Genomic DNA, 19,854 nt, shown 5'->3' with positions numbered 1-19,854 from the left:
TGAGTTGAAATAATTCATTTTCTTGGTGCAGAATTTGCATTTCACTGAAACAGATTTCCTTTTTAATTGTCTAAGCCCTTCTTGTGGCTACTCCGGCACATGAGAGTGCATTTGTTCAGATTTTGGGAATAAAGTGCTATATACTCAGTGGCATAGTGCTACCTGTGCCCACGGCAAGAGCTTGGGTGCCCCCCCAAAAAACAGGGATGGAGGGCACTAAGCCAGTCACCGAGTGATGGCAGGGCAAGGAAGGTGAAGAGCACCCTCCCCACCCTGTCCCTGCCCAGTGCGCAGGCACCCGTTGGGCTGGGTGAGAGTGGAGGCCTCCATCACCCAGCTGCTGACGGGTGCTCATATGCCGCACGGGGTGGGTGCAGAGGCTACTCTTCACCGGGTAGAAGTGGGGCGCGGAGGGTGAAGAGCACCCCCTACAGCAGGGGTAGGCAACCTAAGGCCCATGGGCCATATGTGGCCCAATTGTCTTCTCAATTTGGCCCGTGGGCGGTCCAGGAATCAGTGTGTTTTTACATGAGTAGAATGTGTGCTTTTATTTAAAATGCATCTCTGGGTTATTTCTGGGGCATAGGAATTCGTTCATTCCCCCCCCCCCCAAAAAAAAAAATATAGTCCAGCCCACCACATGGTCTGAGGGACGGTGGACAGGCCCACGGCTGATAAAGGTTGCTGAGCCCTGCCTTAGACTCTGTCCCTGCAAGGCATGTGAGTGAGTGCCTGCCTGCCTGCCTGCCAGCTGGTGGGGAGGGGCAGGGCAGGGGGCGGAGGGTGCTCTTCACCTTCAGAGGGAGCTCTCCGCACTCACCCAGTCCCTGTTGCTGATAGGAGGGTGCTTGGGTGCTGGGGGCCTAGGGGTGGTGCCTGGTTTGCCCCTCTTCAATTCTGCACCGGGGCCTCCCCCCCCCCCCCCAGCTATGCCAGTCTGTATACTACAAATGATTTCTGATGGTAAACCACACAGGAAGCTGCATAATACCACACCACAGCTTTGCTCCAGCTAGCCTACCAATGTCTCCTTTTTTTAGGATTGATGTTGTTGAGCTTTTTTTGGGATGTATCATCAAGCAGCACAAAATACTTCTGAACGGCAGGCAGGAGTCACAGATGATCCGCAGCACGAGCCAAATGGCGGGTGGGAGAAAAAGCCAAACGTCAGTCACCCATGTGATGTGGTCGCCGGCAGGGATACAAAAGAGGGCACATACGAGAGCCGGCGGGTGGACGGGACCTAAAGCTGCACGCTGGGCACCTGCGTGAGCCAGTCAAGCAGCCGGGATAGAGAGGCAGGCGCATGCATGAAACTGCGGCCGGGCAGGTCCTAGAGCCGCCCTCAGGGCTCATGCACAAGCTGCCCATGGGGAGCGGCTAAGGCCAATAAATACAGTCCAGTAACTTTAAAAATATGCACACACACACATACCCAGGATCTGTTTCCCTAATTTCCAGGTGGGCAGCTATGTTAGTTTGTTGCAGCAAAACCAACAGAGAGACTTGTGGTATTTTCAACACAGACAACTCAATGCTGAATTCCTTTCATGTACTGCAACAGAATTCAGAGACTGGAGAACACCAACCTGTACAGTAAAGCTCTGTTTCTGTTGGTTTTTTAAGAGAGAGAGAGAGAGAGAGAGAGAGAGAGAGCGCTGTCTCCTCCTCCTTGCCTTCCCCCAGAAAGATATTTTGCATGTCCAAAGGCTACATGTTCAATCTCTGGCGCTGCCACTTCAAAACATATTGGCTATTTAAACACCCGCCAGAACTGCTGCTGGAGTGTCACTGCCAGTCAAAATAGGACAGCCCTGGGGGAGGGGGAGCAGCCGTGTGATTCTTGCGTCTTCAAAACAACAAAGCCCAGACCAACCCAATGTGTGAGTGAGACTAAAGCCCTTCTGGGGAAACATCCTGTCACTCAGTGACTTCTCTGGGCCTTCTCACTTAAGGAGAAGGAACAAAGTGCCCTCAAGGCCACCTTAAGCAGCTACCTCCTCAGACATGACTAACACTTTGCTTATGAATCATTCATCAAAATTATGGCCATACTTGGGCTGTTTCCAGATGAGTAATGCAACCAGGGCCTTCGGAGTTGAACACTAGTCATGAGTTGGGAAGCTGCAGAATGTCCCAATTTTTTCAGGGTCAGCACGACAAATTCTCCCTGTCTGCTGTGCAAGTTGAGGCCAGCACAAACTAGAGAAAGCGTCTTGCACAGGGGATTTCCTCAAACAAAGTTTCAGAGTGAAAGTTTGAAAATGAGTCGAGTGGAAGCCAGGCAGACCAAATGGCACAGCTTCTCCTGGGATGCACTGCTACACCACACAGGTAGATGGGTTATGGTTTGAATAACCCCCATGCATTTAAAAAACGAAACAGAAAACTAGGAAGTCAGAGAGAAGGACTTTCTGTCTGAACATGTTTGTGTTTTTTTTTAATCTGTAAGGAGGCACATCCTCCTTGGCCACTGGGCCATGCTAGGTGCAGCTGATGGGAGTTATAGTCCAGTCACACCTGGAGAGCTCAGGGTTGGGGAATGCAGGATTGAGGCATGGCTGTTTCATAGGTCATAAGTACCTCTTGATGGAGCCAGGTGGAGGCTTCATCTCCCAGTTTACCTTCAGAACTCCCTCACTTTGCACTGTATCGCAGACATGGTTGTCTGTGCACTGACCCCAGAAAGTGTTCTATGGAAATTAACTGCAGTCACACTTTGGGGAGCATTTCGCTGCATGCAAACCATGGAGTCATTTCATGAAGCCACCTGAGCAGGAAATGTTACGAGTGAAGCCAGCTGATTCCCATCTCCAGATGGGTCATTGTTTGCTTCCTCAGTGCTGGGGCCATGCATTTACAGCACTGGATGACTGCAGCATCAAGTGATGCCTTGCATGTGGTGGGAATAGAAGCATAGATTTAACAATACGTCTAAAACTAAGAAAGACTGGAAGGATAAATATTCACCAACTATAACGCAATGGTCTGAAGACCTTACTGCCCTAGCTACATTCAAACTTATTTCATATAGCTGTCAATTTCGGGTGGGTATCTAGGTCAGCATCCAGGCAGCTTATATGTTTAATTCAAGCATGTCCATAGTCTGGCCCGCCAAATCAGTCTCGCTGGTCAGTTTAATCCAGCCCCCCAGGCACTGAGGCTTGCTCACCCGCCCACCGGTCGGCTGATACATATTTGTCCTGATTCTTAGGTGTTTATTGGTCAAAAGAACATACATAAAGTATATCCCAGCTCAACGAGGCCTTTGGTCCATCATTATAGTTGTTGCTATTATTGTTTATTATTATTTATACTTGTTGGTTGCTTGTTACCCAAAGGTCTCTAAGAGACTTTTAAAAGTCTTTTAAAAACACTACTATAAATTCACTATGCCATAAAAACAAACCTCACAATACCATGGAAGAGCCATGGCTCAGTTGCGGAGCGTCCACATTGCACGTTGAAGGTCCCAGGTTCATTCTCTGGAATCTCCAGGTGGGGCTGGGAAGGTCCCCTCGCTGCCCAGGCTCCCATCCCAAATTCCGCAGCAGAGGCTCTCATGTGAGAGTAGAGATGTGAAGGCCCTGGAAAGAATTCAATCTCCACTGCCCCAAAATCTCCCTCTGCACCCCCCAAAAAAGAAGGAAGATTTGGGGGGGGGTGCATTGGGGATGGGTAGGATTATGAAATATTTTCTTTTGGAACAGTGAGCAAAATGTTAAGGCCAGGTGTCCAAAATGATTTCTAGAACTATGCAGCAGGGAGACCTTTATGTAAGACTGTGCACAGTATCAGATAATTACAGATCATTACTGAGAGTACAACTCTCAAATGCAAGCGCAAAATGCAATTTCTGCAATTTCTGCCATTGTCACAAGGGAAGGAAAGTTTCTTCCAGAAAAACCAGGGGTGGGGGGTGGGAAGCTTGACAATTTCTGTAAATTTTACATCTCTGCGTGGAGAGTAAGAAAGCTTTTCTCAAGACTTGCACTGGTGCAGGGCAGGCTATAGGTACAGAACGCCAAAGTGAGTTTGAGAACTGCATCAAGGATTTGAGACCATACGAGAGCTGCAAATGTGTCTCGACCAATAGCCGCTCCCCTTCTGCCAGCTATTAAAGGCAAGATGTGGCCCGCTCACTCGCAAGGCTCTTTCCTCCTATGGCACTGGAGCACTTGGAGGCATGCACTCCTCCAAATGGGATCAGTGGTGGAGGCGACTGAGTCTTTGTCAGCAGGACAGAGGTCATCCCCCATGGCTCCTCCTCCTCCTCTCGGCTGGTTGACATCTTTGGTCATTGCTAGGGAATCTCACAGCTCCCTGGCTGGTGGCAGAATAGGGAGCCAGCAGGACAGTCTCCCCTTTCGTGCCCTTTAAAGGTGTAGAAGCAGGGCGCCCACCCTCCCTCCCAGGCCCCCACCCCAGCCCTAAGGCAGCTGGGATTGTGGGGTCACATCACCCTCAAACCCTGAGGAGCTGCTGCCAGTCGATGGATCAATGACCCAACCTAGTATAAGGCAGATTCCTATGTTCCTGAGCATGCTCTGATCGGACTGAGTCCTGCTGCTTCCTTCTGGGGGAAACTGCTCTTTAGCGCTCAGTTGGAGCAAATGACAATTCAGGTTTCTCAGGAATTGCCATTTGTTCCATTCAGTTGCTGAAGAGCAGGTTTTGCCTTGGAAAGGAGCAGGGCAAGGGGAAAGCCCCTCAGACCTGTGCCTAGAACGCGTGGGTCAAGCAGAAAACCACTTTGACCTGTGCTTTCTAAGTGTGGATGAGCCCTCTCTGGCAGAAGCTGTCCAGCATCTCAGCTGCATCTTTGTCAACTCTGCTTCCTGAGAGTCTTTTAAAACTGGAAATGCTGATCGCTGATTGTGTGGAGCCTTCTGCATGCAAAGCTTGTTCTTTACCACTGAGCTGTGGAGGTTGCTCTGTCCTTTGCAGCCACACTCCCCACATCCCCGGCCCATCCCCTGAGTTCCCATGTGTGCGACGTGAACATTTTCTTCCACCATAAAGTGAGTAATAGCCTGCCCCCTCCCCAGCTTGCTACTCTCTGCTGTGTCGCACATGGGGCTTCAGAGGAGTTACGTTGCAAATTGCTTGTTTCTGAACAAGCTTGCTTTTGAACAGTGTATTCTTAGTTCTGCGGTGACTCAGGCAGGCAGCACCTTGGGGAAGAAAGTAGAAGCGAATGGAGAGGAGAAGCATCTCAGGTGATGGTGGAAGGCTGTGGGTGGGCGGTGGAGCAAGTGGGCCTTTGGCACTGACGTTTGGAGTTGTGGGGACTTAGCGTGCCTTCAGCTCCCTGGGAGCCAAAGCTCATAAGCGGTACAGGGTGCCTTGCTGTCAGCGCTCCATAATTATGATATGCTAGCCCACGCTGTGATTTACACTTCAAATTTCCTTTTCCTTTTCAGCCACTCTACAACCAACCCTCTGACACAAGGCAATACCATGAGAACATTAAAATGTAAGTACATGGCAGCAATAAAGTCCTCTTCCATCTCTTTTTCTCTACCCCCTCCCCGCCTTCCTTTCAAATGTCTGTGCATTAGTGAGATCAAGGCAGGGGGAGAAAGAGATTCTTTGCCCTTCCTGCCTCAAATCTCTCCCTCCGCAGCCGAGACAGAAAAGCAGGAGGGGACATCTCTCCTGTTTGCCCTCGTGCTGCGCTTCCTGCTTTTGAGGCTTGAAGCAGCAAAATGTCCTAAGTGGTTTGTCATTTGGAGTCAGCGGAGAGATGGAGCAGGGGCGGCTAGAGTGTTGTGGGCAATTGGTGTGGAAGGTGAGGGAGGGAATCCGCTGTTGGAAAACAGGAAGGGGTGTGATGAGAAGGGAATTGGGGGACGTTCGTGTGCCTGTGTTTGGATGGGAGATTTGAAACGACCTGAAGCTTCATGGCATTTTTCACCATCCCTGAGCAGTTCAGCAAACAGGATTCTGCACTTGCACAGAGCTCGTTTGGGATGTCTGTAGAGGATCCTGCGCTAGCCATGGGAGCAAGGTGGCTTTGGTCAGCACAGCCAGGAGATTGGGGCGAGGGGAGTGAGGCCAGGTCCCTTGGTGCTCAGGTCGGAAAGTCCAACCTGACCCAGAAGTTATCCTGAAGTGAAGCCTTGCAACTTAAGTCTAGTTTCCTGTCCTTCCCCCAAAGAGACCACAACCACAGTGTGTCACCAGGTGTGGGTTTTGAGTTGGTGTAGATCATCAGGCCTCCTCAACCTGGCCACGTCTGGATGTTTTGGACTAGAACTCCCATCATGCCTGATCTCTGGCCATGCTGGCTGGAGCTGATGAGAGTTGTTGTCCAACGAAGTCCACTGAGTGCCATGCTTTGGAAGACTGAGCCAAACTGTAGCGAAGGGTGTGTGTAAAGACAGAGAGGAGGGGAGGGAGCTGGGAGCACTGTGCTTTATCTCTCTGGTTCTGGTTCCACCATTACATTAATATTTTGGCTTTCCTGATACATATTTGGTGTTTGAAGCAAAGGAAAGGGTGGCACCTTCCATGTACAGAAGCTGACAGAACTGGCAAGTGACAGGAGAATACGCTCAGTCGTACTGAGAGCAGCAGGCTAACATAGAGGCCACATGGCAGGCTGCATGCGAGATTCATCTCTGTCTTCCTGCCACTGCCACCCCTCAGCTTCTGCTGCTTGAGTCAGCTGCCTCCCCTTCCTTAACAGTTGTGCTGGCCCTGCTTTGGCTATAATGCTCCCTGGACCTGTTCATTATTGTGGGGACTTTTAATGTTCTCCCTGGTGTTTTGTTATTAGCTTTGGGTTGGGATGGCTGACGGAGTCCCAATATGTGTTTTTGGAAGGCTGGGAGTTGTTGGGCTGGATGCTGACATTCACACAGCAGTGGGCAGAAGGAGGTTGGGCTTCCATGATGGGAGAAGGACAACTGTGAGGGCCTTTCTTCCGCCTCATCTGGGGCGGCCTAGTAGACTTGTTGGCAACCTCCCACGTTTCTGGGTGCTGCGGGTTAATGTTACGCCACCAATAATAAGATCATAAAATCCAGGAATTGATCCAGAATAAGCAAACCTATTTCTGCCATGCATCACCAGCTGGAGGAGGTGGGAGAGGTCTCCTGTTGTGGACCTACAGATTTCAAACCTCGCTGCAGCCAAGACTGGAGAGGTGGGGTGAAGGAACAAACCAGCCCCCTGCCCATGTTCTCTAGTTCCCAGGTTTTGAGTGCTTCCCCTTCAGGCGGTGTGTATGTGAGACAGTATTGGAGTTCTTTTGGAGCACCAGATGCCATGCTGCCCAGGAGGCTCCCCTGCCAGAGCTGGCCAGGGTGGTCTTCGGTGTGGCATTGCATTTCTTATATTTATATTCTTCATGTCTTCCATCATAGATCCCAAGGTGGCATATACCAGGTACTGACCAGATCCACACCCACTTAGCTTTAGCAGGGTGGCGGCTCCTTATGCCTTCATGCCAGGGGTAGGCAACCTAAGGTCTGTGGGCTGGATCCGGCCCAATCGCCTTCTCAGTCCAGCCCACGGACGATCCGGGAATCAGTGTGTGTTTACATGAGTAGAATGTGTCCTTTTATTTAAAATGCATCTCTGGGTTATTTGTGGGGCATAGGAATTCATTCATTCCCCCCCCCCCCAATATAATCCGGCCCACCACATGGTCTGAGGGATGGTGGACTGGCCCACAGCTGAAAAAGGTTGCTGACCCCTGCTTCATGCCATATCCTGGGACCCTGAGATACTGGTGCTGAGGCAGTGTGCATGCCCTTTCCCACCCCCAACCCCAGACCCTGATAGGTGCAGCTCAGGATTTAAAGGCCATTTGTCACAGTCCTTGCATGTTTCCTAGTGGCTCACCTCATTGGATACCTTAAATACGGTTCTTGTCAGCTGTGGGTGGCTGCCCTGGCATTCAGGAACGCACTGAGGGGAACATGATGGTAATGTATATCCTCTGTGGTCCCCTCTGGAGGACTGTCCCTTGCCTGCTGAGCCACAGTGCAGCTAGAGGAGGGAGTGTAATGCTATCGCCCTAAGAACAGCCACAGCAGGCTTGTATTGCTGCCCGGAGGCTGTCAGCCCAAGCCAGTGAGTGAGGAGATAAAATCGGAATGGACTGCTGGGTTGGCATTTGTGGCCCTGTGCAGCTGAGACTTGGCACAGCAAACCTGGAGGGGAACAAACACCAGAAGCTGCCTTATATCGAGTCAGCCCACAGGTCTGCCTGGCTCAGTATTTCCATACACTGGTTGGCAGCAGCTTTCCACCTGCTGTACCTGGAGTCGTACCTGGAGAAGTTAGGGCTTTCTGCATGGAAAGCAGATACTCTGCCACTGAGCCTAAGGCCGTAGTTGGACTGAGAAACAGCATTGAAGACTGCGAGAAGCCCTTGCCAGCCCCCAACCTCCTTTTGCCTCTTATCTTTGGCTTCTGCGGTCTCAGTGCCGCACAACTAACAAGGACTAGGAACTTGTCTCTCTGTGTGTTGAACTAAAATGAAAGAACCCATAGGGTTGTATCCAAATACGTTTTACTCAGTGAAGTTAGCCATCTCCACCAGTTTTAATGGGCATACTCTTGTGTATGGCTAATGTTACCCTCGGAAGGTAGCCCATCCGTGATTTAAGTCATGCAATCAATTCTGAGGCTGCCCAGGGAGCCTCTGAGCCCAGAAACTCCTTGTCCTCCTATCTGTTCCCTCCCCTTCCTTCTCTCCTTCCACTGCTTTCAAGGTACGCCATTGTTGCATTTTTGTGGGCCTGGAGATGTGATGATGAGTCTCCATTCTGGCATGTCATTCTTAACAATTGGTCCCATAAGGCTGTCCTCTTCCTGTGCACAGTGTGCCCTTTTGATCCACGTAACCAATGCCTGGATGTTTAATGTTTCTGCCTTTTAACAGTGCACAGTTAAAATTAATTTCATGCCCCAGTTCATTCCTGCATCTGCAATTTCAGGAGCTTCTAAATCATTGCATTCAGCTCCCTGGGAGACCAAGATGCAGTGTGGCTTAAAGAGCTTCACTGTGACTTTGTACATTAGCTGTGGTGGTAACACAAGAAGCTGCCTTAATGTAAAATCTGGCCTCTAGTGAGTCCAGCCCAGCTTTGACACTGTTTTGACTTTCAGTGGCTCTCCCAGACCTTAGGCAGAGAGAGGCCTTTCCCTTCCTTGTAGCAGAAATTGGGTTCAGGGGAATGCCTGCCTAAACAGGTATGTCTTTGGGAGCTGGCGGAATGCCAACTCTGATGGAGCCTCATCAGTATTGGCATCCTACCAGCTCCTGAAGACTCATCTGTTTAGGCAGGTGGTCCCCTGAGCTGATTTTATTGATCTAGCTGTTCTTTCCAAACTGTTGGGCTTTTTGATTGATAGTTTGATTGTATATTTTAATTAAGCATGGCTATTGTTAATTTTAATTATATCTTGATTTTAGAGTTGTAAACTGCTTTGAAGTCATTTTTGGCATGTAGCCAGGGCAGTGTATAAATTAATAAACAAATAGCAAGGGATCCTTTAGCACAAGGATGGGAAACCCACGGCCCTCCACACATTGTCAGATTCCAGCTCATGTCATCCTGGCTGAGGCTGATGGAAGTTAATGTCCAGCATATGAAGAGCCACCTGGCTTTGTATTGTCCACACGGAGTGGCAGCTCTTCTCCAGGGCTTCAGGCAGGAGTCTCTCCCAGCCCCACCTGGAGATGCCAGTAGGGTTTGATCCTGGCACCTTCTGCTTCCAAGGCAGGTGCTGCAATCCCACTGCTACCAACCCCTCCTTGGGCTACAGCTTCAAATGCCTTTAGCCTGGAGTGACCCTAATGAATTTGCACCGGTAAGAGCTGGGCTATAAAAGGATTGCATTTCTACTGTTTTCAATTATTAAAATCTTGCTTTTGGAGGCTCTCTCCTTCTTTGACCTTTTTGCCTTCTCTTCTCTGTAATACGCTCTGCTTCATGCTGAAGGTATGCAGCAAGTTGCCAAGGTGGCCACATACTTGCATAGTCTTCTTGGGTGCTTGATTCCCTTTCCCCTTTTAAACACAGCTGGCAACCCCCTCAATTAAAAATTCCTCCCACATCCCTTTTCTGCTCCCTAGCATTCAGAGTTTCTCTTGTGAGCTTGCAAGAAAGTGTTTGGATGAATTATTGAAATGCTTGAGAAGCATGTTGCTGGCCTTGGTGGTTTCCTTCTCCCTCAACCCCTGACTCCCAAATACTATGTACCATTCCCTCTCCCCTGCCCCACCTCAACCCAAGTGGATGAGGTACCAAGAACTGTGGCGAGCAAAGTATGAGTAGGAATATAGGAAGCTGTTTTACAACAGGTCCTTCTACCTCTCCCTCTAGCTGAGGGGTAGTCAACCCGGTGCTTTCCAGATTTTGCTGAACTGCATCTCCCATCATCCCTGGCATAGGGACATAGGAAGCTGCCTCATATGGAGTCCGATTCTTGGTCCACCTAGCTCAGTGTTGTCTACACTGATTGGCAGTAGCTCTCCAGGGATTGAGAGAGGAGGCATTCCCAACTCTAGCTGGAGATGCCAGGGATTGAACCTGGCACCTTCTGCTCACAAAGCAGGTTCTCTTCCACAGAGCCACACCCTTTCCGCATATTCTATGAGACCAACACAAAGGGCTGGACCATTGGCCAGGCTGGCTGGGGCTGGTGGGAATTGGGAGCCCAGTAGTATCTGGGGGGAACCAGTTTGGCTTTGTGATCCTTCTTTAAACCAGAGATGCCAGGGTTGAACCGGAGACCTTCTGCATGCAATATGCAAACTCCTGCCACTGAGTTGCAGAGCACCTCTGACACACATGTTGGTGACTTGTGGAAGGCGGTTGTTAGTTCACCACACCTCAGCCACTGTGATGTCTCAGCAGCGTCTTCAGAGATTTCCTGCTCCAGCACAACAGCTTCTTCCAGAGTCCCAGTTAGAGGAAAACTCCTCTGCCACACAGCTAAAAGTAACAAAGTGTTTATGGTCTCCAGACACAAGACAAAGCTGAACACTGCTATCTACTATATACAGATCTTCTGGTCTCTGTAGTAAAGATACAGAGGTACAGAGAGATCCGCTAACACTGTCACCATGCTAGCTAACGCTGCTCTGTAAAACTCACAGCCTCTTCCCCGGACTCTCACAGATTCAGAGTCAGACCCTGACAGCAAACAGGGCAACATCAGGATTTGCATCAGGACCTCCATGCATACAAGAACATAATGAAGGCAATGCCCTAGAGACCATAGAATCATAGAATCATAGAGTTGGAAGAGACCACAAGGGCCATCGAGTCCAACCCCCTGCCAAGCAGGAAACACCATCAGAGCACTCCTGACATATGGTTGTCAAGCCTCTGCTTAAAGACCTCCAAAGACGGAGACTCCACCACACTCCTTGGCAGCAAATTCCACTGTCAAACAGCTCTTACTGTCAGGAAGTTCTTCCTAATGTTTAGGCGGAATCTTCTTTCTTGTAGTTTGGATCCATTGCTCCTTGTCCGCTTCTCTGGAGCAGCAGAAAACAACCTTTCTCCCTCCTCTATGTGACATCCTTTTATATATTTGAACATGGCTATCATATCACCCCTTAACCTCCTCTTCTCCAGGCTAAACATGCCCAGCTCCCTTAGCCGTTCCTCATGGCCGTTCCTCCCATTATACCTATCTCTGCATTCTTGAACCAAAGGGAAGGTGAATGGCTTAGCAAGTCGTACACTCAAACTCTGCTCTGTAACCCAGTGCAACTCAGAACGTCCTGCAGCTTGGGGGATGTGCTAAGTCAAGACATGGACCAAGCACCCATGGACCACATTACACCACCAACACACATATAAACCTTTGAACTGAGAATTAAGCTTCTTCTCTAAAATGCAGACCAAATGACATTACGCTCTGTTCCTGTTTACTGGGGTTGCCTCATTCCCTCCAAACCCGCCAGCACGAATCTCTTCCTAGCCTGGAAGGGCAAAGGCAAGTGGGTTGCTCCTCTTCAGCTCCTGGGCACCTCCTTCTGTTTTATTTCTGCCATCTGGCCCTACTTGGTCCCCTTCTTTCCGTTCCCCTTTGCCAAGCTCTCTGCTGATGTTGATCCTGGCTTTTGGATGAGTCAAAAGGCTTCCTGTGTAATGCAATACCTGCGATAAAAGTTTGTGACCACCTAACAGACATGCTTTTGTCTCTCTCTTGGCTCCAGCTTCATCTCAGGAAAGCTGGCCTCTCTTATATCTCCGCTGCCTTTATCTCTCTCCTTTCCCCCGCCAGCCACTCCCTGGCTTTGGGGTTTTTAATCTACGTGCAGCATACGTTTACACAATATACTGAAGCTGTTAACCCCCCTGGAGTCTGGCCAGAGATATTCAGGTGGCTGTGAGCCAGGGAATACAAAACACCAAACTTCTTTCACAGACTTCTTTTCCAAAGAGCTTGGAACTGTGCCCGATGAGAGCGTTAAGGTGGAATTGTTCTCTTTGCCCAGTGGCTTTTAAGCAGAGGGAATAAACTTTGCTTATGCTGGCTATTGACCCTACAGACGTTTCACGTAGAAGCTAGTACTTCTCAGGAAGGCAATTAGGTGGACCTGCAACCCTACAAATATTGTTGGAAGGCTGCAGGATCCCTATCTCTGGTGTAAGGCACTCCAAGGTTTGAACCAGTAGGTAACCCAGAATTGTGCTTGCCCAGGACCCTCTTTTTAGGCTGTGAAGGGTATCTGGGTGTGCAGCACCAGTCTCTGTCGTGGGCAAGCAGCATGTCCAGCCCAAGTACAAGTAGGAAGAGCCTGGTCATGCTGCGTTGGCCAAAGCTAGTCCCCTTGCCCCACTGCTAATAAACCTAATTCCCCTTGTCTTGCTCTCAGTCTCCAATTCCTTCCTCTTCATATATTGCCTTTTGAATTTTAGATTGTAAGTGTCTTGATGCAGAGACCTCCCCTGTTACATTTTTGGAAATGGTACTAAATGAACTTCTAAATTTTTTTTAAATGAAAGTCAGCTCTGAACCCTGCAGCTATCTTTTCATGCAGACAGCTTCCCATGGCAAAAGGGACAGCTGACATTTAAAAAAGCAAAAAAAAACCAACCCTGCTACTTTTTATATGTAGGTACTCCTCAAGGTCTGGGGGATTTTTTTACAATTTATTTTTAATAAAGAAGAGCCCATTAGAGCCAAAAATGTAACCTCTGCATTGCTTACGAAGGTGAGCTTCTGTGTGCTTAGCTTGGTCCCACCCTCTAGGACTCCCCAGCGCTTCTGCCATCTCTGATTTTCCTTCCCTTTTAATCGATGTAAACAGTTAGAAGATCGTTGCTGGGGAGGTGATGGCGTGTTGCAGTTCTGACCTTTCTAAAGTGCTGTTTGCAGTCGCTGAGCGCCTCTCCCACTGGTGTGTGTCAGTTCTTTACCTTCTGCCGGCTGCGCTGCAGAAATTCTGCAGCCTCGCTTGCTTGCTATGCCTCCAGGGACCGCGACATGTGCTTCCTCCGATACATGGCCCGAATTAACCTTCTCGCAAACGGTTTCTAAGTAACGGCAGTGGCACGTAGCGAGGACTGGCTGCGAAGCACACCAGTGCTCACAGGAGCCTTTTGAAGCGGAGTGGGATCCGCAGAGTGCCCCCTCCCTCGCACAAGGCGTGGTGGGGTGCAGAAGGTAAGGAAACCAAGACAGCCCAGCCCCTTTGTAAACGCTTTGCAGCTTTCGAAACTCTTTGCTGCCTTTGCAAATGCACAGAGCCAGCTCAGCTTCGCTCACTCCTCCATATTAACCTCCTTGGGGGTCCAGCAAAACTGAATAATTGAGGCAGGTATTGTAAAGCATCTCTGTTCTTTCAAGCCCTTTTGATGTGCTTGGAGTCTTCTGTGTTACGGCTTCCTGGTCTCCTGCATTGCTCTCGGATTGGGCCAGCAGTTCCCAAGGCTTTTGAAAAAGATTGTTATTGACTTATTTCAGCTGTCTTACCCAGAAGGGAGAAGGTGAGGCTGCTGGGATGGTCTTCTACTCCCTCTCCTGCTGTCTTTTTCTCTCTGCCCCCCCCCCCCACTTTTGGAGCTGCTCCCTTGTGCATGTAAAGAGCACCAGAAACCCTTCTCCTTAACCTCAGGGGTTTGATTTATGGTGTGGTACCTTTAGCACATGGGACGCGGGTGGCGCTGTGGGTAAAAGCCTCAGCGCCTAGGGCTTGCCGATCGAAAGGTCGGCGGTTCGAATCCCCGCAGCGGGGTGCGCTCCCGTTGTTCGGTCCCAGCGCCTGCCAACCTAGCAGTTCGAAAGCACTCCCGGGTGCAAGTAGATAAATAGGGACCGCTTACTAGTGGGAAGGTAAACGGCATTTCCGTGTGCGGCTCTGGCTCGCCAGAGCAGCGATGTCACGCTGGCCACGTGACCCGGAAGTGTCTCCGGACAGCGCTGGCCCCCGGCCTCTTGAGTGAGATGGGCGCACAACCCTAGAGTCTGTCAAGACTGGCCCGTACGGGCAGGGGTACCTTTACCTTTACCTTTAGCACATGTGGGAAGGCCCTTCACAGATGACTTACCACCGTCCTTAATGAGGGCAGAACAGGAGGAGCTCACCTTTGCTGTTGCCTCATTGCACCGAGTGCTTAATTGGGTTGTTGCTTTGTGGTTTTTGCACAATTCCAATGGGGTTTTCTTATTCATCTTATGTATTACTACATTTATATCCCACCTTTTTGCCAAGGTGCTCAAAGGGGTGTACTTGACTTTCTCCTTCTTCATTTCATCCTCACCACAAGCGTGTGAGGTTGGTCTGGCCGAGAAACAGTGACCGGACCAAAGTCACTCAGTGAGTGTCACAGCTAAGTGGGGATTTGAACCCTGGCATTCAAGGACTGAGTCTGACACTCTAACCACTAGGCCACACACCTAGTGATGAAAACAAGATGGGAATAGGATCTGCTGAGCAATTAACTTTCACAAAATATTCTTACTTACTTACTTACTTATCAAACCTTTATTAGGCATTATACAAATAAAACCATAAAAGAGAAAATAAGATATAAAAGCCTTGAAATATATATAAAAAGGCAGCAGTTGGCTACATACATATATATATATATGCATATAGAGTCAGTGGTTTTCCTTGTTAACCTGCTCCTTGGAGAACTGCTACCAAAAACTCGGCTACCCCCGCCGTTACCCTTTGGTCAACGTCGGATAGGCAGAATCCCACGCATTCACCTTGCTGGGGTTCCGGACCACCCAAAAGAGGGGACAGCACGCGTTGACGGAGCGTACTGTACAATGGGCAATGAAAGAGAATATGCTCTACGGTGTCCGGGACATTCATTGAACATCTGCAGAGTCTCTTGTTTCTGGGAATGTTTTGATATCTTCCCCTGACAAATGCTGAGGGAAAAACATTCAAACGGGCCAGCATAAAAGCCCTACGTTGGGCTGGGATTATTAATTTAGTGATGTAATTGGCTCTGCTATCTAAGATATTTAAACCATAGAATATGGGGGAACAAATTTTGTTTACAGCTGCCATAATATTTTGCCTCTCAACATCCTTTAGTCTAGTTAGAATATTATGGAAAATGTATTGCTCATTAGAATTGTACAGGGGCTCCAGCTCGATGCCTAAAGATTCAATCTTTTTTTCGAGGTACTGATACCATCTTGATTTGTAGGAGTCTTTGAGCAAATCAGCGAGCAGACTTGATGGAGGGCAGCGAAAATGGCAGCGTAACCAGTACTTTATTGAGGTGGACCAGGCCCAATATTCCATTGTGTGTATGCCTATTTCTGCACACATTGTTTCATATTTGATCACAGCTGGGAGTCCAAGAATACGTCTCAGAAAGCTGGAGTGGATCTTTTTTAAATCACTATTATATGCTTGGACCCATAGCGGGATTCCATAGAGTATCTGGGATTGCACTTTTGTTTGGAATATCTGATTGGCCGCAGGAATAAATTGATTGCCTTTCTGATAATAAAAACGGGCAACTGCTGATGAGGTGCACTTTGCCTGTTTTATGGCATTTGTGCGATGATTTGCCCACCCTAAATTGCTCTGGAATAAGATTCCCAGATACCTATAGATTTTTACTTGTTGGATTTCTTGCCCTCTTATTTTCCATTTCTCTAATTTCCAACCATTCGAGAAGACCAAAATTTTTGTCTTCTCGTAATTTATAGAGAGTTTGTTACATTCGCAGTAAAGGATCAGAGAAGATATAAGACGTTTCAGACCCAAGCTCGTTAATGATAGTAGAACAGCATCGTCTGCGTATAATAACAGAGGAACTGGTTTCTGATTAAGTTTAGGGGCATGTGATTCTATTTTTTGAAGATGATCTGGCAAGTCTGATAAAAATAGATTAAATAGAAAGGGGGCAAGAATACACCCTTGTTTTACCCCTTTCGAGTTTGGGATGTCTGATGAAAGGTGACCTTTGGTGTTAAGTTTGACTTGACAGATATTGGAAGAATATAGATTTTGTATTAGAGTCAATAAGCGCTGATCAATTTTTAATTCTGCGAGTTTCCTCCACAGCTTTGGGCGGTCAATTGAGTCGAATGCACCACGAAAATCTACGAAAGCAGCATATATCTTAGATTGCCTTTGAGATCTGTATTTTTCAACCAAATGCATAAGTATAAGGCAGTGGTCTAATGTAGAGCAACCTTTGGAGAAACCTATTTGTTCTTTCCCTGGTAAATTTAGATTTTTCATCCAGGTAAGGAGTTTAGATAAAAGGTGCTTAGCGTAGATTTTCCCTATCACTGATAATAGGCTTATCGGTCTATAATTCCTTGGTTCTTTTGGGTCGCCATTTTTAAAGATTGGGATAATTATTGATCTTAACCATATCTCAGGTATGATCCCATATTTATCTATGAGAGTAAACAAGTGAGCTAAGGGTTCTGCCCACCAATCTATATAGGTCTTAAATAATTCTATTGGTAGACCGTCTGGCCCAGGAGATTTCCCCGATTTGAAATTTTTAACTATCTCTCTGATTTCCTCTTCTTCTACCCTTGGCCACTCCTGGAGTTTATTGATTTTATTTTTAGTGGTTTCATTTCCTTTAAGTTCACTGTGTAGATTGTTAAATACAGATGTAAAATATTGGGACCATTTGGATTCTGCAATTGGTGGTAGAGTTAGTTGATTTTCGGCTTTCAATCCTCCGTACACTAGGTTCCAGAACGCTTTGTTGTTTTTACTCTGAATTGAGTCGAGTAATTGTAGCCATTTTTGGGTTGCATATTTCTGTTTCTTTTCGGCCAGAATGTAATGATATTTTCTTTTTTCATCAAGATAAGAGGGCTCTAGTTTAGTGCGATTATTTTTAAATGTTTGGCGCAGTTTTCTTTTTAGCTGGAAACATTCATCATCAAACCAAGGGCTAGCGCTATGTTTAAGTACCCAAACTTTAGGTGGAGTACCAAGTTCTACGAACATTTGGAAGATTTCATTATAAATTTTCGGAATATCGCTGTAGGAATTAGTGGTCTTTAAGTTGGATAATACTTGTTTTCTCAGGTTGGCTGTAAGTTTTTCCCCCACTGCTGCACTCATTTCCTGGGACCATTTTAATTGGGTCATTTGTTTGTATTGAGAGGGTTCTATGATATTGTGCTTGGTTATTTTGGTTTCATCCTTTAAGTTAATAGACAACAATAATGGCTGGTGGTCGCTTTCAGTACGCGTTCCAATTTTGAGGTCCATGATCGAATTTATAATATTATAAGGGACAAGAATATAGTCGATGACACTGCATCCTCGGGGGGAGAAGTATGTAAACTCCCCGCTTCTATCGCCTTTTGTTGTACCGTTCACAATCTGCAAATTAAAGTTGTTACATAATTCAAGTAGGCGTAAGCCTTCGTTGTTTACAACCCTATCTCTGGAGAATCGTCCTATTTTCAGGGCATGTGCGATATCATTATCAGTATTCCAATTTAGTTTGCTACATAGTTGTTCATTGTTGGTTCCCACTCTGGCATTAAAATCACCTGCTATTATCAATGAGGCATTTGGGTATTTATCGGTCAAATTTTCTATATAAAAGGTTAGTTGTGACCAATTTTCACTGTTGCTGTTGTTTTTGGATGGGGGGATATAGACATTTACAAGTAGCAAAGTATCGTCTTTTTGGGTTAAAAGTAGAGCTTGTGCAAGTGGTAAGCATTTTTCTAGCTGCTTGATTTCAAACCCTAAGTTGTCTTTGATCATACAACAGAACCCTGCTTTCGGCCGGCCCTTCATGCTTGTTTTCAATGCGGGTTTCGTATAGGAGGAGAATCCATTGATTTTAATATCTCTAGTTGACCATGTTTCTTGTAGAAGTATTAATTCAAAATCTTTAAAGAAGTTCATTAGGTCTGGGTCTCCGTCTTTGTTTCCCCACCCTGCAATATTCCAGGACAGCAAGCGTAGGATCCGTTTTTGAGTTGGTGGCTGGTTGATAGCATTTAGTCATTCTAGTTCTGTTATTGAGTCCAACGAGGGATTTTGTCTTGTGCCGATACAGCCATTTGTCGCTGCTTTCGGTGGGGAACATAATGGTGGATCTTTTAGCTTCTTTTTTAAAGTGCGGGAAATTAAAATTTCCTCCCTTTCTTGATTTTCTTCCTTAGCTGTTCCTTGTTCCTGAGAAATTTCTGTGGTTGGTGGACTATTATGGACAGTAGGACTGTTTTCAGTCTCTACTTCCATTTCTTTGGTCTCATTTGATGTTGAGCTCAGTGTGTCAGGTCTGTTGGAGGTCATCTTTTGTTCGGCAATGTTAGAGTCCTTTGTAGTACTTAAGTAAGGGGTACCTATTTCGTTTGGAGCTAGTATTTGATATCTCAGCCAGGAATTTGTGGTCTCATTACTGGAGTTTTTCCTTGTCATTTCATATTTTAAAGGAGGCTGGATTTGGAGCTCTGCATCTATACATTTGAAAGTTCCATTAGTAGCTCTCTTTTTGACTATGCATTTTGGGGAGAGGGCTGGTAAGTATGAAGTTTGATTGTGTATTGTTTCTACTGCATTTTGTTGACCTTGTTGGTGAATTTCGGTCAATCTGGCCTGTAGTTTCGTCAGTTTACTGAGTATGTTTATTTGTTCTTTATCTGGTAGGTTGGTAAAGTTACTCAGCAGATCTTCTTCTTCTGGGACTGTCCAGTCTGTTGTGTCAAGGGCGAGGCTGTTATTTGATGCTACAATCGCATGGTTTGGGAGCTTGGATTTTTCTTGCGTGATTTCCCGGGTAGCTGGCTGCGGTTTCTCCCATCTACTGGGTTCTTCCACAGGAGTAGGGCAGATATCGGCTTCTGGTGGAATGGCCTTGTTCATCTTGTTCTGTCTTTTAGATGCAATCAATGGTCTGAGTGATATATCTTCAAAGTGTCGACGTGGAATAATTCCTTTCTGGGCTAAATGAGCCTTTTCCCTTAAGATTTTGGTTGGGATTCTATGACTACCAAATCTTAGTAGTACTTTTTTGGAATATCCATCGTTAGTGAGCCTCTTGACTGCTTTTAAGTCAATCCTTCCCCCCTCAAGGCCTAAGAGCAGATTTAGATGATGTCTGGCCCAAAAGGATGACTCCCAGTAAGGTAGGGGCCCTCTGTATGGAAAGATGTGGAGAACAATCTCACATGGCCTCAGTATCAGGTTGACTGAGTGAGGGGGGCTTCCTCTGATTTTTGGCTGGTTTAGAGGTATAAATTTGTATTTGTTCTGTTTATCTCCAGGGCTTGTTAAGGATGGCAAAAAGGGAGTGAGTTGCCTCCTTTCATCTGGGTTATCCAGCTTCTTGAAGATGGTTTGTAATTGTTCAAAGATTTTTTGAACTGTTTGAGCAGTCAGTAGGCAGCATTCCTCCAGCAGCTCCACCTTTC

General features: G+C 47.3%; 1 protein-coding gene across 16 annotated transcripts in view; it reads left to right on the top strand.

Moving 5' to 3' along the window:
- NCOR2 (nuclear receptor corepressor 2) overlaps positions 1-19,854 on the top strand; it is a 355,660-nt gene that overhangs the window by 160,759 nt on the left and 175,047 nt on the right. For all 16 annotated transcript variants that reach the window (XM_028709377.2, XM_028709372.2, XM_028709364.2 and 13 more), the window contains exon 8: positions 5,424-5,476. In XM_028709377.2, coding sequence (XP_028565210.2) covers positions 5,424-5,476 — 53 coding nt within the window. The remainder of the gene's footprint in view (positions 1-5,423; positions 5,477-19,854) is intronic.

Source organism: Podarcis muralis, chromosome 16 (assembly GCF_964188315.1).
Source record: "Podarcis muralis chromosome 16, rPodMur119.hap1.1, whole genome shotgun sequence".
NCBI classification, from domain to species: Eukaryota; Metazoa; Chordata; class Lepidosauria; order Squamata; family Lacertidae; genus Podarcis; species Podarcis muralis.
The sequence above is the reverse complement of the archived record's forward strand: the minus strand, read 5'-3'. Positions and strand labels throughout refer to the sequence as shown.